At 39.1% G+C, this 26,198-nt stretch overlaps 1 protein-coding gene across 2 annotated transcripts in view; it reads left to right on the forward strand.

Moving 5' to 3' along the window:
- The window catches only part of COL4A3 (collagen type IV alpha 3 chain), a 163,105-nt gene that overhangs the window by 109,079 nt on the left and 27,828 nt on the right, over window positions 1–26,198 (forward strand). For both annotated transcript variants that reach the window (XM_027514994.1, XM_027515003.1), the window contains exons 18-34: window positions 73–114; window positions 2,117–2,201; window positions 3,627–3,662; window positions 5,644–5,808; window positions 7,336–7,428; window positions 7,948–8,043; window positions 9,764–9,834; window positions 10,778–10,960; window positions 12,944–13,112; window positions 15,505–15,597; window positions 16,609–16,710; window positions 17,590–17,687; window positions 18,262–18,412; window positions 18,780–18,893; window positions 19,892–20,059; window positions 21,800–21,889; window positions 22,250–22,384. In XM_027514994.1, the coding sequence (XP_027370795.1) occupies window positions 73–114; window positions 2,117–2,201; window positions 3,627–3,662; window positions 5,644–5,808; window positions 7,336–7,428; window positions 7,948–8,043; window positions 9,764–9,834; window positions 10,778–10,960; window positions 12,944–13,112; window positions 15,505–15,597; window positions 16,609–16,710; window positions 17,590–17,687; window positions 18,262–18,412; window positions 18,780–18,893; window positions 19,892–20,059; window positions 21,800–21,889; window positions 22,250–22,384 (1,891 nt within the window). The remainder of the gene's footprint in view (window positions 1–72; window positions 115–2,116; window positions 2,202–3,626; window positions 3,663–5,643; window positions 5,809–7,335; window positions 7,429–7,947; window positions 8,044–9,763; window positions 9,835–10,777; window positions 10,961–12,943; window positions 13,113–15,504; window positions 15,598–16,608; window positions 16,711–17,589; window positions 17,688–18,261; window positions 18,413–18,779; window positions 18,894–19,891; window positions 20,060–21,799; window positions 21,890–22,249; window positions 22,385–26,198) is intronic.

A 26,198-nucleotide genomic window follows, 5' to 3' on the forward strand; every position in this document is an offset into this window, starting at 1 on the left:
TTTCTAAGTATACCTAACATGTAAATACTTTTGATTAGTGTGCTCATAATTTGTAACTGTCTTTCTATACAGGGGTGGAAAGGAAACTCTGGCCCTCCAGGATTTCGTGGTCCAGTAAGTGTAATGAAGGACAATATTAACGTTATGCTTGATCAAGTCTTTCCAAATATCAAGGAAATTTTGAATCAGTGTCCCTTATTAACTGCTATGATAGAGATTATAGTATTTACCTTTTTATCAATTTAGGGCCAAAAAAATAGCTGTTGTCATTATTTGTCCATTCAGTAATGGACAAATATTTTTATCTGGTCCTACTTGGTCCCTGGAATGTACTAGCAATGCCCATCCTGGGCTGCAGAGAAGAAAAAGCCTTTGTCTAAACAGGCCTGGCCTAAGATCATCCTGCACCTTTGAGTAGCATAGGAAGGCAGCAGTGAAGGACAGGTCAGGTCCTGGGGGTGTGGGAGAAGGACTTCACCTTCTGGGCCCTGTTATGACAGCCCTGAACTATGAGGCAGCAGCAGCTCAACTGTGGGTTGAATTCAGGGCCTGCAAAACCCAGTGACCGCAGCCCAAGCTTCCTTGGTGGCTCAGATGGTAAAGAATCCACCTGCAATGCAGGAGACCTGGATTTGATCCCCAGATCAGGAAGATCCCCTAAAGAAGGGAACGACAACCCATTCCAGTGTTCTTGCCTGGAGAAATCCGTGGACAGACGAGCCTGGTGGGCTATCTTCCATATGTTGCAGAGTCAGACATGACTCAGCAACTAACACTTTCACTTTTAAGCTCCTTAGAGGCAGGTGATCCTCCTTCTCGAGTGGACATGGATTTGATGTCCGTCAGCTCCTGGCAACAGGGTGGCCACGCTGTATATAGTGACTCTGTAGCTTGAGGAGATGAGTGTGAATGGGACCCAGGCTCTGAGTTCCGGTACCTTCCTTTGCTGCCTCAAATGACGGTGGTTCTCACGTTCAGAGTGCAGAGCAGAACTCCCATTTAAGACCTGCAGGTGTGACAAAAAGCTCCCTGGTGGCAGAGGAGTCACTGGGGGAGTGTGTTTGTGTCCTCCTACAAATGCAGTTCCCAGACCCCCCAGGCCAAGTAAGTTAACTCAGTAACTGAAGGAGGGTCCCAGAAATCAGCTTCTTTACCTTGCAAGCAAATGATTCAGATGACAATCCCAAGATCCTTTTAAGGGGTTGCTGGGAAGATGAAAGGCTATTTTGTGAAAGTACTTTGCCAATACTTGGCAGATACATACATATCTTGATGGATTTTATGATGGAGGAGTTTATTGCACTGTTACTACTATTATTATTATGAATTCTTTTTTTTTACTTTATGCATACAGTTTTAACTACAAAGTTCTTGTTATAGTTCTTTAAACAAATCAGTAAACTAATTGGCCCCATGAAACATATGAAAAAAGTTTTTTTAAACTTTTATATTTCCATCTTTTTTTTTAATGCTCAATTCCACATAGTTTTGCAGCTACTACTGACTTCAGAGAAAGTTTTGCTTTGGAAGAAGATGGTTAAGGAAATGAGCAGAAGGTCCATTGATCACTTCAGAAATACTAATAATCCTCAGCCCTTGGACTAAGGAAACATTTGTCTGAAGATCAATGCTGTCCTGAAATTTAGAGAAACAATGAAGTATTTTTTTGATGTATACATCCCAACGTACTTTGAAATAAATTTAGTCCACAGGACAAGCATTAAATATTTTCATTTAAAAATGAAATAGAATAAAAAATATCAGAGTTGATCATATGTTGTAAGAAGTTACTCTTTTGTAAAACTTTAATTTCTATATACATACTCACACATATATAGATATGTATATATATATTTAAGAGTGTGTATATGATTTGGGCTACATCATAAAATGTATTTCTAAATGAAAGCCCATGAAATATCCACTGTCATGATACCAGGTTAACTTTTAAATTTATCCATCCCATAAAACTGCCATGTTTTTCTAACACATAAGCCTGTGAATTCAGGAAAACAAGGAAAGTATCATTTTAGTCAAAAAATATGAAATTGAAGTAATTGTATTTGGCGAGTTACCATAAATAGCTTTTTTTTTTTCAATTTCATTTTCCTTTAAGACAGAATATTATGACGCATACCAGGAAAAGGGAGATGAAGGAATTCCAGGCCTACCAGGGCCCAAGGGAGCTCGTGGCCCGCAGGGTGAGAATAATTTTCTTCCTGAAGCATTTGCTGATCATCATGTGTCTTTCATTCATGGCAAAATGTGTTTCTAGACCTAGAATTTGCAAGAGGAAAGGAGCAGTCTCCTAATGTTCATAGGTGATGGTATTTTTTGATGTTTCCTAATTTTCATATTTTCCTAAAAAAATCCCTTAGGTGGTATACAGCAGACAGTAACTGCTTATCTTTATGCATAATTAAATATCTTTAAACATAACATTCATATCTGATAGGAAGACATTAACATAGCCAGAGGGCAGGGAGAGGGAGTGTCCAAAACCAGCAGTCCCAGAGGGATTACAGAAGAGAAAATGCAGCCCCAAACAGCTCTCATTTGAGCAAATCTACACAAATAGGGACAAGAAGGGACTGAAGCCCTTGGTTCCTGATTTCCAGGACCATGAATTAAAGTCACATTGACTTATATTCTGTCCCTTTTGATGGGTTGAGATAATCTTGGCTAATAAGCTCTTATATCTCACTGCACATTGAAATCCCCAAGAACTGCTGAATAAGAACCATGTCCCCATTTCTTCCCCATGATTCTGATGTAATTGCCTGGAGGAGGGCCCTGGATACTGGCAGGTCATAGAAGCTCCTTAGATTAATTCTAATGTGTAGCAGGCTTGAGAACCACTGATCCAGGAAAATGATTGATATAAATAAGATTTCAAAGGAGAATTTTATTTAAATGTATAAAATTCTCATTGTTTTAAACAAATGGACAGATAATTATTAGACACAGGTTTTAAAAAATCTGATACGCTCACTACAAGTTACTAATATACGTCAAAGAGTTAGAACCCTACTCGGTGTTGTAGCTATAAGTGGTCTGAGATGGATCCAGGCCAAACTTGAGGTTGTTGACAATTTCAGCTATTTGATCTTCTGGCCTCTGAATCATCCCAGCAAAGCACTAAACACAGAACAGCTCTTAGGAAATGTCTGTGAGTTATCTGAGGATGATAAAGCACTATAGTTTACTTAAAAAAAAAAAGTATAGTTGATCTGCAATATTATATTGGTTTAAGGTGTACAACATAGTGATTCAATACTTTTGTAGGTTATACTCCATGTAAAGTTATTAAAAACTAAGGGCTGTATTTCCCTGTGCTATACAATATGTCCTTATTGTTTATTTATTTTATACATAGTAGTTCATGTCCCTTAATGCCCTACTTCGCCCCCTCCCTGTTTTTGAGTGTTAGACATCTAAGATGAACTTAGTTTCTTCTTCGCAGTTTGTCTAAATGACTGAACTTTTCTCACACTTACTTATGTGAGAGTAGAGGCAAAGTATGAAAAATGTATTGGTAATTATCATTATATTGCCATCTAAGATTTCAATAACGGAAGGAGGGGATATTTCTATCTTTGTGAACAATTACTGTTATGTGTCCTCAGGTCCCAGTGGTCCCCCTGGAGCCCCTGGAAGTCCTGGTATGTACATGTTTCTCAGATACCAATACAAATACTATCAAAAGGAAAACATGCTGCTTTCTAATGAGTTTGCATTATTTGCATAAGAGTGATGTTTCATTAATTGATATACAAGTGTTTCCAACTTCTTCATCATTAACTTTGGGACCTTCAGAGGAAAAGGGAGGAAAGCTGACACAAAGTGACACAGAAATGCTCTCTTTCACTTCTCAGTAGTTTTAACTACTGCTGAGCTGCCCAGGTAGCACTAGTGGTAAAGAACCCGCCTGCCAACACAGGAGACGTGAGAGACGCCGGTTCAGTTCCTGGGTGGGTAAGATCCCCTGGAGCAGGGCATGGCAACCCACTCCAGTATTCTTCCCTGCAGAATTCCATGGACAGAGGAGCCTGGCGGGCTATAGTCCACACGACTGCAGAGTCAGACACAACTGAAGAGACTTAGCACGCATGCATTTTTAACTGTCAGGCAGTAACTTTGGTGTGGGAGCAGGAGGCTTGAAACTCAGAAAAAGGCACAGAGAAAGAAAAACATTAATTTCGTGGCAATTAGGTTGGTTAAGGTGATAGTTTTCATAATGTGTCACAAGTTGCCTAAGGAGACATAGATTATAGTTTTTATATTTTAACATATATTGTTTGTGGTACATACACAATTCTGTAAAGTGTAAAAATATTCATGAGTCATTAGAGTGGTTGCCTCTTGAAAGAGGAAGAAGAATAGGGTCAAGGATGGTTAGTTAAGGATTAACTACAGTGGCCTCAGTTTTAACTGTCATTCTGTAATGGGCCATCTTGTCAAAAGGAAACAAAACAAGAACAGAATAGCAAAGATTTGATAAAGCCTTGCATTGATTATATTTCTTTTTTTTTTCTATACTATGCTGTATATTTTAAAAATAATTTTGAAAATGAATTAAGACAAAGAGAGTGAAGGACTATATGTACATTATGATTTTATTGTAAAAGAAAAGAAAAAATGTATACATATTATGTGTACTTGCATATACATGGAAAAATATATAACAAACTCTTAACAGCAGGTATTTCTTGAAGGTGAAATGATGCAAATGGAGATTTTAGAGGTCCGACCAAATATTAAGAAAGAGCTCCTTCCAGTAGTCTTCCCAGGTGGCTCAGTGGTAAAGAATCTGCCTGGAATGCAGGAGACACAGCAGACATGGGTTTGATCCCTGGGTCAGGAGGATCCCCTGGAACAGGAAGTGGCAACCCACTCTACTATTCTTACCTGGAGAATTCCATAGATAAACGAGGCTGGTGGGCTACAGTCCATAGGATGGCAAAGAGTCAGACACAACTGAAGCTACTTAGCAAGCAGTGCACAAGACAATTGGCAGAAATAAACTTCAAACGGGCTTCCCTGGTGGCTCAGTAGTAAAGAATCCTCCTGCCAATGCAGTAGATGTGGGTTCTATCCCTGGATCAGGAAGATCCCCTGGAGAAGGAAATGGTAACCCACTCCATTATTCTTGCCTGGGAAATCCCATGGACAGAGAGCCTGGTGGGCTACAGCCCATGGGGTTGCAAAAGAGTTGGACATGACTTAGCAACTAAACAACAACAAAAGTTCAATTACAGTTTTCTCTTTCTTATTTGAGACACTGAAAGATAGGCATCTTCTAGTCTCTAAAAACAAAATTACAAAATATTTAGCATGTATTGAGTAATTTCTTCTGAAATCCGTTTGAATCAAGAGATTACAGTGAATCCCAACTTCTGTTTCATTCCCTTGTAATAAAGCACATAAGTTACCTTGTGGGAATGGAGTGGTCTGAGCTCTGCTGTATTGTGGTGGTTGAACCAGGTCACAGGTGAGGCAGAGAAGAAAATTCACTTTGTTTCATATGCTCTATATACTTTTCGATTGTACAACGTTTACAAGACTATCTCCCTTTTGCAATTGAAATGCATATGTTAATCAGGGGGAACTTTTTAAGTACAATAAATGATTATTTTTTCCAAGGGTCATCAAGGCCTGGCCTCCAAGGAGCCCCTGGAGTACCCGGTGTGAAAGGAAGTAAAGGGGAGCAAGGGCCCCCAGGAAAGACTGCAGCAGGGCTTCCGGGGTCCCCCGGCTGTCCTGGTTCTCCAGGTCCTATGGGGTTCCCAGGACCTCCAGGCCCACCAGGTAAAGATGCTTCATGGCGCCCTTCTGTGCACGATACCCAATGACAGAGGTGTGCCCATGGGGGCAATGAGCCTTACATGCAGCTTGGCCATCCGTGTGGATCTTAGGTGTTATCTTTCCACTGGTGTTTCATTTTATTAGCTGCCTGTAAAAGCGTGACTGCTTGGCAAGATCAGCCCAGCAGTAGCCCGAAGACAGAGAGAGAGGCAGGGACAGAGGAGTGGAGCAGAGAAGGAGTGACTGTTATCACGTTGGCCTAGGCCAAGTGCAACGTCTTATTCAGTTCCTGGAGACTATCTTCCAAGAAGCTGTATAACTTCGTCTCAGGATACACTTTTCCTGGGGACCAAGAGGCAAAAGTTTATCTAGGGATAGGACTAACACCCTACCACCATCACACACACACACACACACACACTTCCAGACCCTGTTTCCATGGCTTCCAGGCCATCCCATGCCTTGGCATCAGCAGGAAAGCTCCAGAGCAGGAAACTATAGGTGAGCAACGTGAACCGAGGCAAGATGCTGCCAAGTAGAGTGGATCAGAAACCTCAGAGCTGCCGCCCAGAGGATGTGAAATGGTACCTGGAGGTTCTGATGAAGTTGTCCTTTTCTCCCCATCCTATGACAGAGCCACTTCACAAAATGTGTTGGCTGATAGGAGTCTAGAACCTCAAGAACATACACATCACTCCATGTATTTTAAAATGCCTTTCCTGGCAGGTACCTAGGAGGTCTTGTTTTATACTCAGCCCTCCTACTAGCCTTAAGAATCTTCCAGAGATCTTTTTAAGAAAGGAGGAATCATTATTTATAGACAATATTATTAAAATGTAAAAATTAAGAAAATAATCTGGAAACCTTAATAAAGAAATTCAGTTAAGTACCTAGTTATATGAACAATATTAAAAAATAAATAAAAGGAGTTCCCTGGTGGTCTAGTGGTTAGGACTTGACGCTTTTACTGCCGTGGCCCAGATTCAATCCCTGGTCAGGAGAACTAAGATCTGAGAAGCTGAACGGTCTAAATAAATAATAAATAAAAGCTTTCCTCTAGGCTAACAACCATCTAAGAAATTATCCTACTAATAGACATAATGTCTAAGAACAAATCTGTTAAGGAGTGAATCTATGTGGAAAACAAAGCAAAACTAAACTAAAATGCTTCCCTATATGTCAGGGCTCTTAGCCCTCTGGGTTTTTTTCCCAAATGTAGGTTTTGTGTCCTCATTTTATTTCTGACAAGCCTGATGTGCATAACTCCTGAAGCTCAGGAATGTTTGAGTCAGAATCTGGAACCCGGGGCACCTGCAATAGAACTGCATCCTTATTAAAAAAAAAAAAAAATCGTGTGTGTGATGTGAAAGGAAAGCTGGTCAGTCTTTTCAGTTGCAGATAACCTTCACAAGATTCAACTTGCAAAACAGAGATGGGGAAATGCATATAAAATAAAGACATTACTAAAACACTTGCTAATTGAAAAAAATACTTAAATAAAAAGTTAGCTTTGGTGTTGTCTCTTTGCAGGTGGTATTGTTTTTCGCGAAGGTCCACCTGGAGTCGGTGGACTTCCAGGCCATATAGGGTCTCCAGGTATCCCAGGAGTCGGTGGACCCAAAGGTTAGTTCAGTTGGTGATGTTCGATCAGAATGAGTCATTCTCATCACCTTCATCATCACTTATTTTATACTTCCCAGAGACAGTGATCCCAAATAGCAGACAGTCACAGATGGCTTCTTTTCCAAAAGGATTACCTAATAGTATTTATTTCTCTGGAAATCAATCATTTATTTAGCACCTGTGCAATAAATCATTGGCTGTTCCTAGCATGTGAGTTTTATCCTGCACTCAAGGAGAGAAAAACTGAGATAGTAAATGTTTGTTACTGGGCTCTTCGGATTTCCTTTCTATAATGCAAAAAAAAAAAAAAAAAAGCTCAGATATGATAAGCAGATATAATAGATGAATTATTTTTATGAATATACATGTCCTAGATATGTATGAATGCATACATAATTTTCACTACATTAAAAAAATTTGGATGTAATAAATGATCATGTGGTTGGAATTTTCAGTCCTTTCTGAGGACTCGGGTTTGTGAGTGGGATTTTGAGTGATGCAAGTGTGTTCTCATTGCAGGGGAGCCAGGCCTCTTGTGTACACAGTGTCCTTGTATCCCAGGGTCTCCAGGCCCCCCTGGATTTCCAGGCTTAGAAGGCGAAAAAGGATTCCAAGGTAGGACAGTTTACACCCAAGTGTTTTTGCAAGTACCAGAAGGCTCTGCTCACTGGACAGAAAAAAAAAGACATCAGATTGCTCAATGTCAGGATGTGGTCTATGTGAATTTGGAGGGAAACCTTCAAAAACACACTCTGTTAACATAAAGAAAGCCAAAAACCCCATAAAACATGGCATTTCCCTCTATTGCATTTTAGTTGCTGACTACCTGAGACAAGCCTGAGTGGAAAGGATGGGGCAAAGAACAGGGGAAGTATTTTTCTGCAGCTTCTATTTAGTACCCAAGTCTCTGGGGGAAAGTGGTGAAAAACCAAAAGGAAAGGAGGAGAGAAGGAACAGAAGGAAAGCTATCGTAGTTTTCCTACATCCCCAGACTCATCTCTGACCCAAGGCTTGAGATGCAGGTGGGCAGCTCATTGCTGCTGCCCAACCAGTTGTATTGCTATATTTTCCTTGGTTTCCTTACGTTTGAGGAACTACAGCTATAGCTTAAAGAAGATGCATAAATGGTAAAACTGTTTTAATTACTATAAAAGAATTCTCCTGACTCAAATCTTGCATGAAATAAAATATGAATAAACATTTGTTAATAAACTGACCTTAGATCCATCCAAAAGACCCTCTAAAGGGATCCTCTTTACCGAAATATTTAAATACCCAGAGGAACTATACAGTTGTACAGCAAAACGCAATTTAGCAACAGATAGCCAGAGCCTCAGAAAGGTTTTCCTCTTTGGACCTGGAGGTACACTTTTAGGAATTTATTGTAGAGGGAATTATTGGTTAAGTTTGCAGAACTAAATATGGGGTATTTATCATAGGACTGCTTACAACAGCTAAAATTGAGTAAAACAATTCAAATGTCTGAAAATAGAGACTTCCCTGGTGGTCCAGTGGTTATGACTTTGACTTCCAATTTAGGGGGTGAGTTCGATTCCTGGTCCAGGAGATAAGATCCCACATGTATCTCAGGCAAAGAAGCCAAACATAAAACAGAAACAATATTGTAACAAATTCAATAAAGACTTTAAAAATGGTCCATGTCAAAAAAATCTTAAAATAAATGTCTAAAAATAGCTGTTTGCTGAATAAATGATCTGGCAACCCACTCCAGTATTCTTGCCTGGAGAATCCCATGGACAGAGGAGACTGGTGGGCTGCAGTCCATGGGGTCGCAAAGAGTTGGACACAACTGAGCAACTAAACACACACACATGTGCACACGCACACCCACACAATAAGCTACAGCCATTTAAAGTGAAGCTATAAATCCATATTTATTGACATATGCATAGTATGACACCAAAAAAGTATATTATGAACTCCTATGCACTTATGGATATAAAATTTATGAGTAACACACATGAAAATTTTAGTGAATATTATCTTCTGGTGGTAGATTTATGCACGATTCTTATTCTCTTCTTTCAGTATAATTTTTTACCATGAATATCCATTACTTTTATCATTAGAAAAAAATTAATGTATTCCTTAAAATTATAAAGACAAGAATTTTAGGAAGCTAAAATTTGAGTACTTATTTTGAACATTAACTCTTTTTCCAGGTTTTTAACTTCCATTGTCATCCTCCACTGTGTTTTTTAAGATAGAAATTTTCTTTCTTCGAAGAAAACACCCTATTTTCCTCACACACTGCATTACCCTGGCTACTCCAAGTTTGTGTTCAATGACTGCTTAATAATTTACTGCTTTGCAGGAGAACCAGGGGCAGCTGGCATTAAAGGAAGCCCAGGGTCCCCAGGAAGTGCTGGTCTTCCAGGATTTCCAGTAAGATTTCATAGTTTTGAAGCTTTATTTAGGTTCAATTTGGAGCACTCTGGAGATAATGGTTGCTGTCCATGTAAGTTGTCAGTTTGGTGCCTCAGAAAGAGGCTTACTTAATAGTAAAGCACTTTGATACTTTTGGATTGAATGAATGAATGATGTGTGAATGAATAAGTGAATTCATGAATTTAGCATCATTTCAAATGGTATCTGAGACAGAAAGTAGATCAGTGGTTACCTGAGGCTGAGATTGGGAACAGGGATGGACAGCAAGTAGATCTGAGGGAATTTGGAGGGGTAATAGAAATGTTTTAACACTGGATTGTGGCGATCGCAGCTCAATGTGTAAATTTACTAAAAATCATTGAGTTGTAGTCTTACAAAGGATTCATTTTATGATCTTTAAATTATATGTCAATATAATTGTTAACAAATTAAAATCAGAAAGTTATATTTGGATAAATGCATTTAAATCAATTTATCCATGGATATATATTTTGGGGCTTCCCTGGTGACTGAGACAGTGAAAGAATCTGCCTGCAATGTAGGAGACCTGGGTTTGATCCCTGGGTCAGGTAAATCCCTCAATAAAATTGTTAAAAATTTAAAACCAGAAAGTAATATTTGGATAAATGTATTTGAATCCAATTATCCGTGGGTACATATTAAAATTTACCAGTATTCAAACATAATCTGACTTATGATAATGGTGGCATCATATTGAATTATATTATTATAGACGTTGCATTGAATTATACTAACTGAATTTTTTTATAGTTTTGGAAGTACAAATAAAGCCAAAAACCTTGACATACTTGTGGGTCAAAGAAAGTGTCTGGAAAATAATTTATGTTCATTACAATTGAAAAGTTCTTACTGACATTTTTTTAAGATTGATAAGAACAACTGTACCCAATGCAATGGAGACATTTCTGTACTACCCTAGGGATTCCCAGGTGCTCAGGGTCAGCCAGGACTTAAAGGAGAAAAAGGTGAAACACCTCGGCCAGAGGGAGAAGTGGGTGCCCCAGGGGATCCAGGACTCCAAGGACATCCTGGAAGAAAGGGCTTGGATGGCATTCCTGGAACTCCGGGAGTGAAAGGATTACCAGGACCTAAAGGAGAACCGGTTGGTACCCAGCAACTTTTTCCAAATTACCTTCCTTCTGAATGAAGGGCTCTAAAGTTAAGACATCAGCTGGTCTCGTTTCAAAAAATTATTGGTCGTTCAGCACAGTTCATCCCTCAAACCAGAACAAATATTTATAGTATTTTGACAAAATAAATATGTAGCACTCAATATCTTTTTTTCTCAATGATTTTTCAGCCCAAATAAAATTCCACATTGACAATGATCTTGTCTCATACACAAGTAATAATTCCACATTTGTATCAAATGAGTTTATAAGGAAGTTCAGAAAATGATTAGTAACAGAAAATTTTAGTCAGTATTTTGGGGACATTGTTCATTCTTTTAAGTAAAAATAAATGCCGAAAGGACAAAATATTAATGTAGTCAAAAAAATCTAAAGTGTTGTCATTTACAGTATTTAAGCTTGTATAAATCCTGTCTTTTCATGTATAGAATCTCTCACATGTTCAAGTGAGAAGTTCTTACTGACCTTTATTTTTAAATGTCAATGAGGCAGAGGCTGACCACTTATCACATCTATTCGAGAGGTTCACAAGGCATGCTACCCAGCGTGTCCAAGGCTTATCAGTGTCATCCAATCAAAAGTGTTCTACCTTGAACAGGGAAACTTGGAAACAATTTAAAGCTTCATTCACAAACCCTTTAATATGAGAATATGAATTGACTCCCCAAATGTAGAAATGATATGCAATCTTTCCTACATCTTTTTGTGTAAAAAACCCTCTTTGGCCAGAGTAGCTAGCAGTGTCAATGTTTCAGATTCATCTTTGGCAAACTGCCAGCTGTCCCTCCAAGGAGGTAGTTATGCTTAAAAAGGGCTGGAGTACAGAATTCTTTTGTTCTAGTATTAATACAGTCCATGAAAGTGAAAGTTATAGTCACTCATTCGTGTCTGACTCTTTGCGACCCCATAGACTGTAGCCTGCCAGGCTCCTCTGTCCATGGAATTCTCCAGGCAAGAATACTGGAGTGGGTTGGCGTTCCCTTCTCCAAGGGATCTTCCCTTCCTGGGGATCAAACCTGGGTCTCCTGCACTGCAGCCAGATTATTTATCATCTGAGCCACCAGGGAAGCCCAATACAGTCCATATGATACTCTTATTTGCCTCTCCCTATTTTTTTTATTAGTTCTTATTATGTCCCAGAAAATAAGGGAGTATCAAGGAGCTGTTTTGAGTCTTACACCCTGCCGTCATAAAAGAGGGACATTGAACAATGAAAGTGGTGCAGAGGGTAAAGAATCTGCCTGCAATGTGGGAGACCTGGGTTTGATCCCTGGGTCAGGAAGATCCCCTGTGGAAGGGAATGGTTTCCCACTCCATTATTCCTGCCTGGAGAATCGCATGGACAGAGGAGCCTGGCAGGTTACAGTCCATGGGGTCGCAAAGATTCAGACACAACTGAGTGACTAACACTTTCACTTTCACTTGGGGAGAAAGAGGAACTTCGGTTATTTTGTCAAATTCAACTTTAAAAGATACGACTCATTTTCAAAGCTAGAGATGATGAAATTAACAACAACAACAAAGGATTTAAGAAAAAATTAATACAGACTCAATATCTCCTCTGTAATGAAGATACCTGGTGAAAACCAATCAAATGATGATTTGTTGTACTGGGTTTATTTTAGAAATGTGACATTAACATGAATGTCAACTCTGATGCCATTTGCATCGTTGGCCAATTTGAGCTGAGTTTTCTGGGCTGTTACATGCATAGCATCGCATTGTAGGACATCTCAAGTGGGACTTGAGAGAGTTAATGACATGTTGCTGGATCCCAAAAGGCAGGAAACAACAGACATCATTCAGTGCTTGTTTTAGAAACAATGCCTTCAATAACAACTGCCTTTTAATTCAGGATCTTCTCAATGATGACCTAACTGGTATTCATATTCATGTGAGATTATGTAAGGAGATACTGGATGAATCACTATCCAAACATATTCCTATTGATACAGGCCCTGAGCGGTGAGAAGGGGGACCCAGGTCTTCCAGGGGATCCTGGTATCCCTGGGTCCCCAGGACCCATAGGACCGGCTGGACCATCAGACTATGGACCACAGGGAGAGCCTGGTCCAAAGGGAGCCCAAGGACTTCCTGGAGCCCCTGGACCACCTGGAGAAGCCGGTTGGTTAGTTTTCTTTCCAGTCCTGTTTTCCTGTGGAGTGGGTTGATGGTTCCTAGAGCTAGACGGAATGTAACTACTCCAAGACTAATGAATATATAGAAACTTACTTCTAATAAGAAGACTGTGTCAACTTGTAGACTCTGGGAAAGAACACGGAGGCTGTGGTAGAAAACAATGTTACCGAGCAACGCTACTGGGCAACGCAGCTGAAATTTCCTAGGAATAGTCTATATCCATTCCTGATATAGATAAATGGAATGAATAGATCCTAAGAGATGAGTGGAAGTCAGTTATGACAAAAAAGGGGGAGGCAGAAACCTGTAGAATTGACCTTGAGAAGCCGCTTCCTAGCCCCAGGGCCCACTCATGTTATTGCAATTTGTTATTTTTGATCCATAACCTTATAAATGGTTTATGAATAAAACTTCAAAATATCTAAGGCAAATGAAGAAAAGTTGTATTGACAATAGTCGTAAGTGCCATTGACTTTGGGATCTATGTATACTGAACATAGCTGCAGCATTCAGGAGGGATTGGACCCTCATGTTCACCTGTGGTGGAAAACATGGCTGAAAAGGAGAATTTCCTGTTACTGACAGTGTTAAGTAATGCTGCATTGGTAATTTTTTTACTTCTAAAATCACTTTAGTGATTCAATACCAGTGGTCTCCAGATCTTTTTATAGCATTCCTCACCAGGAATAAAATTTTGAATGCAGTATCCCCTGTATTACTCGCATACATTTATATATACATTCCTTGAACAATACTATATGGGAGTCAGGGGCACCAACTCTACACGAGTATAACTTAGAGTCAGGTTTTCTGTGTGAAGCTCCTCCCTATCTGTGTATTCCAACCTAGCCTGTCATGTAGTACTCTAATATTTACTATTGAAAAAATCTGCCAATAAGTGGGCCCTTGCAGTTCAAACCTATGTTGTTCAAGGGTCAAAAGTACATTATAAATTGCATGCATGCATTTCTGTCCATACACATATGTAAAGCTTATTTTCTGGTTATATGCTTATATGAGCTGCATGAGTATTTTTTTCTGCACCTTACTTTAAGGCTGATATTCTAATCCAAAGATTGGCACATTATAGCAGACCACAGTCTAAATCCAGCCCACCGCCTACTTATGTACAGTCTACAAGCTAAGAGTGGTTTTTATATTTTCAATTTATTGGAAAAATTTTTTTGAATAATATTTTGTGACATGTGAAAATTACAGGCAATACAATAGACACTAAAAGTTGTATTTCCTATTAAGTTTTATTGGCACACAGATTGTTCCTCACTATTCTCACACTAGGAAAGCAGAGTTATTTCAACAGAGACACATCTGGACCATAAAGTCTAAATTATTTACCATCTGTCCCTTTAATGAATAAGTTTACCTTCTTCTAATTCATCTTCAAATCCTCCTCTGTTCTTTAAAAGGGAATTTTAATGAAGGACTCCATTGTCATAAAATATATTATCAAATTTGTCCCATCACATTACTATAAACTTGTTTCTTCTGTAAATATATGAATATATGGGTGATTCTAATCAGTAAAAATTATTTTAATATTGGCCACTGTTTTCAGAGGGCTTATCTAGTGGCTCAGCAGTAAAGAATCTGCTTGCAATGCATGAGAATCAGGAGACCCAGGTTTGATCCCTGGGTTAGGAAGATCCCCTGGAGGAGGGCATGGCAACCCACTCCAGTATTTTTCCTGGGAAATCCCATGGACAGAGGAGCCTGGCAGGCTATGGTCCTTGGGGTTGCAAAAAGTTAGACACAACTGAAGCAACTGAACATGCGCACACGCGCACTTTGGTCAGAACATGATCTCAAATCTTTACCTGGGAGGCAGTCATTATTTCTTCAACACACGAGGAACTCAGATTAAAAAGCATGCCCAAGCTCACAAACCTCACAAAGAGCAGGGACAAGATTCAAGCCCAGTTCAACTTGTCAAGCCTCACTTCATGCTTTATTCAGTAAATTATACTGTCTTCCTGTAAAAACTAGTCACCCAATAAATATTCCCTAGCAGTAAGGCTGAATTCCATATTATCAATATTTTTTTTAGAATAGGTTCTCTTTTAATACATCAGCATGTTGGACTATTAACTAAAACAAGGCTTAGGCAATAACAGATACTTATAAATATTTGTCAATTGAATAAGAGAGTTTCTTATTCAATTTGTCAATTGAATAAGAGTCTCTCAATTGAATAAGAGAGCTGGTCATCTTTAAGCCAGGTTTGAAGCCTATGGAAGCAGAGATTATTTTTTATATCCCTTTGGGTATGTTTATGAATCCCTTATAATTATGTTTTTCCCTTCTGAACAAATAAAAACTTCAATATGCAAACCAATCTTATGCTGTAAATTTTCTTAAGGTCCTGAGGGAGAAACTGGTGTTTCAACACCAGTCCCAGGGCTCCCAGGACCCCCTGGGCCTCCAGGCCGTGCTGGCCCCCGGGGTCCACCTGGTGAGTATCCCCTTTGCCATGTGGTACATGGGAACAGATGGCACCCTGACTCTCCTGGTTATAACTCTCCCATTAGAAGGAAAACAGATTCATTGGCTCCAATAAAGAGCTCAGGTCACAGGGGACAACTCAACAGACAGGAGACTTGCTGTTGTCCTTTGAGGTTATCTGGACTATTCCCATTAGTACTTCTGATTCCAAAAGAGAATCGATACAATTCCTTAAGAGGGATTGAAGAGAACAGACTTCCTGGATTTTTGGTGGAGGAGCAAGCAATGTGAACTGGTGGTTGATTGGGACAGTTCCCATAGTTTCTTCATTTGAAAGTTTAACTTCTTTGCCAACATCATCTAAAACTTAACATTACATTCATGGGGGGGGGGGGGCATATAGTTCAAGATATCAAAAATAATTCATTTTAGAAGTTAAAATTATATTTTCAAAATTATTGACAATATCATATATTAATGCATATATATGGAATCCAGAAAAATGGTACTGAAGATCCTATTTGCAGGGCAGCAAAGGAGACGCAGACATAAAGGTCAGACTTTAGCACACAGTGGGGAAAGGAGAAGGTGGGATGATTTGAGAGAGTAGCATTGAAACATGTACGGCACCATATGTAAAATAGACAGCCAGTGGAAATTTGCTGTATGATGCAGGGAACCAAAGCCACTGTGCTGTGACAACCTAGAGGGGTCAGATGGGTGGGGGGTGGGAGGGAGATTCAAGAGGAGGAAGGAGACATGTGTATACCTATGGCTGATTCATGCTGGTGTAAGGCAGAAACCACCACAATTTATAAAGTAATTATCCTCCAATTAACAATAAAATTTTGAAAAATTATTTGTGCTTCCTAATGATAAGCTCATTAGATAGAAATGGGTAGGAAGTTGGGCTTATTATTTCTTAATTTCCAAAAAGGTCTGGGACGATGCAGAAACAAACATCTTGTTTTATGGCAAGATACAGGGAAGGTGCTGACATGGATGTCTGTGTGTTTTCAAGGTATCCCTGGATCCACAGGAGAATGTGACCTGGGTCTCCCAGGGCCTGATGGTGAACCAGGAATTCCAGGAATTGGATTCCCCGGGCCTCCTGGACCTAAGGGTAAGTTTTCAAAAAATTTTAAACACATTGTGGATATTTATAAAATGTAAACACATGTAATGAATAGTGTAGGAAATATCCATTAAATCCTTCAAAATGATGTTTTCCACTAGTCTTAAATGGGGGAAAAAAATCTTACAATAATTTTAAGCAAAAAAGGAAGAATTCACATTTTATGCAATCTCATCTCAATCGTATTTTTTAAAATACACAGAAAAAAACTGGAAGGAAATTCACCAAAATGGTAATAATGATTCTTTTTGATTGTGGGATTGTAAGGAATTTATTTTTCTTAATAGATACCTGTCCGTTTTTGTTGTTGTTTAGTCACTCAGTCATGTCCAACTCTTTCAGCCCCGTGGACTGCAGCACGCCAGGCTTCTCTGTCCTTCACCATCTCCCAGAGTTTGCTCAAACTCATGTCCATTGAGCCGATGATGCCTTCCAACCATCTCATCCTCTTTTGCCCCCATCTCCTCTTGCCCTCAATCTTTCCCAGTATCAGGTCTTTTCCAATGAGTCAGTGCTCACATCAGATAGCCATGTAAAATTTCATTTGGCTGTACACTGTATGTGAAATATACTTTTTTTAAAAAAGCAGCCAAATTGTCAATTAGTATCAGTGGTTTAAACTAGAATTGCCAGAATTTAGTGGCTATAAACAACAAAAATACAGAAGCTAATTTTTTTAAACTGGGAACCAATGTAGTCTAATTTGGAATTGACTTTTTTAAAGTGCTAATTTAGCAGTTGTCTTTCTCATTTTTCAGACTTTCATGAAAACACTTAAGGCTACTTGCCTTGCAAAAGCACTTTAAGATGAGAGAGCTACTGCTTAGGCTCTTTTAAGACTTATAACTTGTATTATTTTTTCTCTAGGAGACCGAGGGTTTCCAGGAGCCAAAGGATCACCAGGTTGTCCTGGAGAAATGGGAAAGCCAGGCTTACCTGGAAAGCCCGGTCTCCCAGGAATCAAGGTCTTGGAGAATTAAAATTTAGACTAATATGGGGGAGTAGAGGGGCAATTACAGTTGGCCAGTTCTTATGCCCCTGCCAGTAGGGGATGCTCTACGTGCAGAAATTATCAATATATTTGTAGATAATGAAGATACTGATTTTTTTAAGTTTCTTTAAATTATTCCTCCCCTTTAGAAAGGAGATAGAAGGTGTAAGAATACCAAGTTGCCTCTCTATTTCTTCTTTAATCTTCAGAAGCATTCAGAGTTCTTAAAATGGAAAAACTTTAGAAACAAACATGGATAGCTATGAGAAAAATTGTCAAAAGGAGAGATATCTAGACTGTTGGTAGGAAATTCCACAGTCTTAAAAAGTGGAGGCTAGGAAGAATTAGTAAGCACAATTTTATTTAAAAGGTCAGCAACTAGAGTTGAAAAAGGAAGTGGATGGAATGGTGGTGACTATGCAGAAAGGGATGTAGAACCTCCATCTTGGATATATTATTTTCAAGTAAATAGCTCTAAAGACCAGTCTATAGTCAGTAAGGATTTGAAAGCATGATGCAGTGAAACTAACATCATTTTTGTGCCCTAGGGAGAGCCAGGACTAGCCATGCCTGGAGAACCCGGAGCGCCAGGTTTGCCAGGAGAAAGAGGCAGCTCTGGGGAACATGGAGAAATTGGACTCCCTGGACTTCCGGGTCTCCCTGGAGTTCCAGGAACTGGGGGTCTTGATGGACCACGAGGTACAATAGCAAGTATGGTTACCTTTTTCCACTGTGAGCTCAGCTACAATGCTGCCATTTGAGTGTGCAAGTGCTCTACAAGTGAAGAATTCTTCTCAAACTTCTAGCTCAATAAATAGAATGTGGGAGGCTTCATTACTTTTCCATTCAACTTTCCATTCCATTGCTGCCCTACCTTTGTTCCCCCCTTCTTCCTTCCTTCTTTTCTTTTAACCAGTGTCCTCTGTATTAGACATAGGACTATGGTACTATCAATGGCACTAAATATAAGTTCCATTCAGGGGGGAAGGTTATAGGAGAATGACTGGAATAGCAATACTAGACCCTGGGTTGGGCACCTTATTGTGTTTTGGACTCTCTTTTGCAGGGGATCCAGGGAAGCCCGGGCCACCAGGAGAAAGAGGACCCCCAGGAAGGTGCACAGAGGGTCCCAGGGGAACTCAAGGACTTCCAGGCTTAAATGGATTGAAAGGGCAACAAGGTAGGGGGAGGCCCTTGAAACCAATCACCAGGTGGACAAGTGACATGGGACTCCTACTCTGAGCTTTGCTGCCTAACATGAGAACTGTCCAGTAACAAGTCCCGACCACTGTTCAGTGGGAAAAGTGATTTCAAAAACAGAAACCTGTTGTCATAGATTCATTGCAGTGAGTACCATCGAGAGAGTAAGAGACCTTAAGTTACCTGAAGTTACAGTAAAATTGGTCTGTGTCTTGTATGCAAGAAAATATGAACACTGAAATTACATACAGATATATATTTACATGTATATATGCACATATAAACTCTCAAAAATATTTTACCTTGAATACTTTTACACATATATTAAAGTGATAAATTTATCCTAATTATTGAAACAGAGTGAATGTATGCAAATATATATGTTTTTATAAGTTACAAACTAGAACATATAGTCAGTTGCTTTACAAGCAACATAAAAGATAGAATATGAAAATAAATCTAATTATGAAGATTAGGTGGTCATGGAAAATTTACTATCTTTTTGGCTTCTCTCAACCAGATTTGTGAACTATTTCGGGGGGAAAAAATCCTTCAAGACTCAGCTACCACACTTTTAATATGTTCACAAGCTAAATTTTAGCTAAAATGCTAATTGTTGTAGTGGTGCTATTATTGTTTCCAGAATCATCTGAGACTTGCCAGATGAGTGGTTCAGTACCAATCCTGCAGGTTAAAGACTGAGCCATGGTCAGAAAGTGCATTCCCAAGATGTGCCTGCAGCACTAGAAAATAAATCTAAATTCTACATTATCATCACTTCATGAAGCATTGAAACACAGAATCTTAAAGCCAGAAGGGATCTTTGAATTCTACAAAAGGGGACCTAATTCAATCAATTAGATAAGTGTGTGATTTGCTCAAATCACAAAGCTAAATATTTAGAGCCATGAAATATATCTGGAGTTGGTGGGGAAAGCAACTGTGTGTTCATTTTTTCATTCATTCATTTATATACAGGCAGAAGAGGTGAAACAGGGCCAAAGGGAGACCCAGGTATCCCGGGCTTGGATAGGTCAGGATTTCCTGGAGAACCTGGACTACCAGGAATGCCAGGTCACCGAGGGGAGATGGGACCACCTGGTCCAAAAGGATATCCAGGAAACCCAGGATTTTTAGGGCCACCAGGTACCCTTGCTTTTGTTATTCTTCTTCCCTCTTCTTCCATATTTTCCTTTTAAGTTACTGTTGTTTTGTCAGTCATGTTTCTACTTGTTTGCCTTAGCATGAATAGAATGCTATATTTCTAATTTAAAAAAAAATAGATATGCAACAAATAACAAAGGTTTACTATATAGCACAGGGAACTATACTTAATATCTTGTAATAACCTATAATGGAAAATAATCTCAAAAATAATATATGTGTGTATGTATGACTGAATCACCTTGCTGTGCACCTGAAACATTGTGAGTCGACTATACTTCAATAATATATATATAAAGAAAAAAATAAAAACTCACAACAACAAAAACAAGCAAAAAAAGACTTTAAGACCTGTAACAATAAAACTCCTAGAAGAAAAATAAAATTACAAATTCAATCTCTTCATTTCTTATAGATCTATTCAGACTTTCGATTTCTTCTTGAGTCAATTTTGGTAATCAGTGCCTCTCTATGGAGAAGGCAATGGCACCCCACTCCAGTACTCTTGCCTGGAAAATCCCATGGATGGAGGAGCCTGGTAGGCTGCAAACCATGGGATCGCTAAGTCAGGCACGACTGAGCGACTTCACTTTCATTTTTCACTTTCATGCATTGGAGAAGGAAATGGCAACCCACTCCAGTGTTCTTGCCTGGAGAATCCCAGGGACAGAGGAGCCTGGTGGGCTGCTATCAATCGGGTCACACAGTGTTGGACATGACTGAAGTGACTTAGCAGTGCCTCTCTAAGAATTTGTCCTTTTTGTCTAAGTTATCTAATTTGGTGGCATATGATGGTTCATAGTATTCCCTTATAATTCATTTTATTTCATCACTTTTTATGGTTTGTATGTTTGGGAGAGAATGTTTCAATAGTCTTCTCATGGTGTAAGGACCTTGCTGATCTCTCCTCATGAGAAGAGCCCAGAACAACATTAACATATATACACGACCATGTGTAAAATAGGGAGCTAGTGGGAAGTTGCGGTATGGCACAGGGAGCTCAGCTCGGTGCTCTGTGATGACCTAGAGGGTTGGAATGTGGCAGAGTGGGAGGGAAGCTCAAAAGGGAAAGAATATGTGTATACTTACAGCTGATTCCTTTTGTTGTGCAACAGAAACTAATTTAATACTGAAAAACAATTATACTCAAACTTTAAAAAGTTTAAAAAAAATTCGACAAAGGACTCAATCTGCTAATTAACCTTTCATTTATACTACTGAGCCTCTAGTATATGCCATCACTGTTCCAGGCCCTAGATTCATCTAGAGACAAAGGCTGTGAAGGAAGTATGATAAGGGAATATAACAGAAAGTTATTGATTGAAAGTTATTTGGGAGGAGGAAAGGCTCCCGAACTTCGGCCATAGTCTCTTCTCACCCACAAGTGTGATGTACTACCAATGACTTCTACATCTGTGATGTAAGAAAAAGGCCTGATCCGTCTCATAGACTATTATGATTATTTTCCTATTTACAGAAACCATTTTTTAACTCTCTTTCCTCTAAGTATACTTTATTTTATGGAGTATTTACTTTTCTCATTATTTACAACATGTGCTGCCTATGATTTCCTGATCCGTCTCATAGACTATTATGATTATTTTCCTATTTACAGAAACCATTTTTTAACTCTCTTTCCTCTAAGTATACTTTACTTTATGGAGTATTTACTTTTCTCATTATTTACAACATGTGCTGCCTTGTGTTAATTTCTTCCCACAGGTGAACAAGGAATAATGGGGATGATGGGGTTTCCAGGCAACATTGGTCCCCCAGGGCCTCCTGGGAGCCCAGGCACCCCAGGACAGAAGGGTAAGTGATGGAGTATCTTCCAGCTATTAGAAGGTATGAACAATATTCATTTAATTAGCAGAAAAATAAATTGTATTTTATCCTTTGAGGAGAAACTATTTCTGAGGGAATCGTATATTTAATTTTGCAGTTTTCTGTATTCCTTTTTCCAATTTGAATAGAGGCATATTTTTCTCCCTATAGGCTTTGACCTCTACCCTCATGTGGCTGCCTGTTGAGGAGCAACTATTCATCAAGTTCTTAGCCCTATTAACCTTTTTTGGTTTATTTGTCTTGTTTTATGATAAGCACTGTTAGCTTTTGAATCCTCATGGACTTCTAAAGAATTAAGGAACTGATGCTGTTATTCCTGTCTTTTAGGGAGCTTTGGAATTCCAGGAGTAAAGGGCACAAGAGGACCCCCAGGAGCCCAGGGGGAGCAAGGAGAGAGAGGAACTCCCGGGTCTCCTCAGATATTCCACTTAGTGGGGGACAAAGGGGAGCCAGGACTCAAAGGTAAAGACTTCTCTACATTTAGAGCAGAACATCAGAGCTGATTCTGGGACTAAGAAATTATCCAGGAAAATCCCTTTAGTTGCCATATGAGCACAGTGAGGACCAGGGTTTAATTTTGCACCCAAGCTCACAAAGCCAGTTGATGGCTAAGCTCCACTAGAACTGGGTTTTGTGTGCTTTAATAATAATACATCACCTCTTTAATCATAACTTTTTATTCTAAGTTAATTCTGCATTTCAGTCTGCTGTCTTTAAACTATCACCAGTCAATTTTTAGATTCTAAGCCTCAAAGCCGCACTTTGGCCAAGAATGGTGAAAATGAAACCTTTAGAAAACTCCACATAAAAAAGTTCCCTGGCGGGAATAGAAATCTCCACCTCAAATTCTACTCTATTCTATCAACTGCCAGGATGAATTCTTTTGATTGCATCTAAAAACTGCTTCTCATGCTCAGAGACCTTTGGAAAATAATTACTGAAGAGAAAATGTGTTTTGATTACAAGTCAATGCCTTAAAAAGGCTGAGAATTGTTAGCCATAGCTGTTAAGTTCAAATTCAAACCCATTCACATTATTTCAAATTATTTAAGCTCTTTGTATGACAGGTTTCGTCATATGATCAATGCAATCAATATTAAATCAAAATTCAAGAAAGTCTGCCGTGTGGAGAAGGCAATGGCACCCCACTCTGGTACTCTTGCCTGGAAAATCTCATGGACAGAGGAGCCTGGTAGGCTGCAGTCCATGGGTTCTCTAAGAGTCGGACACTACTGAGCGACTTCCCTTTCACTTTTCACTTTTACGCATTGGAGAAGGAAATGGCAACCCACTCCAGTGTTCTTGCCTGGAGAATCCCAGGGACGGGGGAGCCTGGTGGGCTGCCATCTATGGAGCTGCACAGAGTCGGACACGACTGAAGTGACTTAGCAGCAGCAGCTGTGCAGTCTTCCTGATCAAATTGAGTAACTTTAGTAAAACAGAATTGCTGGGTAAAATTAAATGTTTGCAGATCAAACTTATATAGCAGGGAAGATAATGTGTTTGTAGTTGCAAAACCATATAAAGTTTTGGGTAATTTGTAATCAATTTTGTGAAGTCAGATTGTATTCAACAAATATTTACTTGTTTTTCAGGTAAGGATTTACAGTCCAAGTACAGATTTGATTTTACAATTCTGTATAGAATTCTGTAGACCAAGCTGGCAAGCTAAGTAGCCATCTCTCCTAGAATTTGGAAGGACTTCACATAAGTGACTTCGACCAGTGTTCTGGAGAGTGATTGAATCCAACTGATTCTCTAACTTAAAAAAATGGCTAAGCACTAGAAAAAACTACAATTTTTTTTTTTTCTATAAAGGAAAATGAGCAAGTCAAGGTCTTTGGGGCATGTGTACATGTGCTAAGTCACTTCAGTCATGCCTAACTCTAAGGTCTTTGGGATGGTCCCCCACTAATCTGCTGTCAAAGAGATAATTTAGTTCTAGGTGCATACAGAAGATTGTGTTGCATTTTTAGCAATGAAATAGAAAGTAGTATTAATTTTATAAAACTCCTCTAGAACTGGTCTAAGTCAAGATATAAAAAGAAAAAAAAAAATACTGGCACAAATGTCCAGTCTTCATAAACAAACACTGCTTCGCTAAATTATCCTAGATGATTTAAGTAGTGTTGCAAACATTTTGGGAAAAAAAATATGAATAGCATATCTGTGCCTGCATGAACTAAAATTTGGCTCTAACATCATGAATGCACAATGGAGACTAATTTATAATTGAAAAATTGTTTCTGTGAAATATAGATGGACGCATGTTATTTCTATGCTTCTAACAAAGTACAGTATACATGGAGGCTGTCCTGTATGTTTCCTTTTGGCTTTTCAAACACATAACCAAGGAGCAGAGAGTGAACAACAGCAGCAAAAGATCATACTATCTAGGCCTCTCTAATTTCAATATGATTCTTTTTTTTATCTGAATTTCTGACTTGAAAACATCCATTGCAAATAGTGGAAGAGCTATTAAGGATACAAAAAAGCAGTCTTCCTCTCCTTGAGGAGTCTGCATGGGAGATTTAGGCATATGTACAAAGAGAAGGAGATGGCAGCCCACTCCAGTATACTTGCCTGGGGAATCCCATGGACGGAGGAGCATGGTAGGCTACAGTCCATGGGGTCGCAAAGAGTAAGGTACGACTTAGCAACTCAACAACAACAAAAAGAAAATGAATAACACAATAGAACTGTTGTGTTACTTTTAGCAAAGACCTATGAAGCCCTTCCCACATGCAGGTACTATTCCAAATTTTACAAACATTGACTCATTTAATTCTCACAACAACCCTACGAATAGATGATTGCTATCATCCCATTTTACAGATGGGAAATAGAAAGGTCAAATTACTCAGTGTCATTCTGATAGGAAGTGCAGAGATGGACCTCACTCTGATGTGGTTCCAAAGTCCATACTCACTGAGGGCGAATGGATACATGTGTACGTATGACTGGCTCCCTTCACTGTTCACCTGAAATCGTCACAGCATTGTTTGTTAATCAGCTATACCCCAGTACAAAATAAAAAGGTAAAAAGCAAAGTCTACACTCAGCCTTCTCACTCTGCTGTCGGCTGGGTACCAAGACACTGAGCTCTGTGGGAGATGAACAAAGCAGAGAATACCTCAAGTGGGGTAGTCAAAGAAGCCTCCATGAGCACAGGAAACTGTATTCAATATCCTGTAATAAACTATCCTGGAAAATAATATGAAAAAGAATATATACGTATACTACTGAATTACTTTGCTATACAACAGAAATAATACAACATTGTAAGTCAACTATACTTCAATAAAATAAAATTTTAAAAGAATCCTCCATGAAGGAGTATTTAAATTGTGAGTAGGTTTCAAATGAGCAAGGGAGTATTCTTGGCTTAAAATCTTTCCAAGTCTCCCCCTGCTTTAAGAATTCAACTTTCTTAGACCAGCATCCAAGTTTCTCTACCACTTGCCCTTCGCCTACCTCTCCAGCCACATAACATTTATCTACTCAACAATTATTTTTAGAACCTACTGACGGGGCATTTTACTCTGTCCTAAAGACAGAGAGGTAAACAAAGCAGTGCTAATATCCTGGTCATGAGGAAACTAACAGCTCAGTGGAGGAAAGAGGCAGTCATGTCTCTGAAATGATTTATATCCAGGCCAGGTAGTAAAATATCTTAGGCTTTGTGGACCACCTGTGACCCTAGCTGCATATTCTTCTTTGGTGTTTGTTTGTTTACAACCCACAAAAATGTGAAAACCATCCTTGGATCTCCAGCCATAAAACATTAAGCCAAATTTGGCCCACAGGCAGTCATTTGCCACCCCTTAAAATACAAAGCAAATGAATAAACTAAATAAAACATATTTTAGGTTATGATAAAGGACATATATGGAAAAAAACAAAAGTTACAAAAGAAAAAATTCTCACCTCTTGCCACTCACCACCCCTTCGCACATGTATTTTCTTGTCTAGGAATTCCTGCTCCATTGCACGCTTTCTCCATCCAGCTGGCTCCCACTTGGTCTTCAAGATTGAGCTTAAAAATATCCCCTCTTCTTGGGACTTCCCTGGTGGTGCAGTGGTTAAGATTCTGTGCTCCCAATGCAGGAGGTCCAAGTTGGTTTCCTGGTTGGAGAACTAAGATCCGGCATGCCTCATGGTGCAGCCAAAGATAAAAATCGAATAAAAATTTTAAAATTCCCCCTCAGAATTCTTACCTGTAGCACATTGTGCCCAACTCTGTTACAGAAACTATCTCACTGGGTGGTGATTTTTT

The sequence above is a fragment of the Bos indicus x Bos taurus genome, chromosome 2 (assembly GCF_003369695.1).
Source record: "Bos indicus x Bos taurus breed Angus x Brahman F1 hybrid chromosome 2, Bos_hybrid_MaternalHap_v2.0, whole genome shotgun sequence".
Taxonomy (NCBI): Eukaryota; Metazoa; Chordata; class Mammalia; order Artiodactyla; family Bovidae; genus Bos; species Bos indicus x Bos taurus.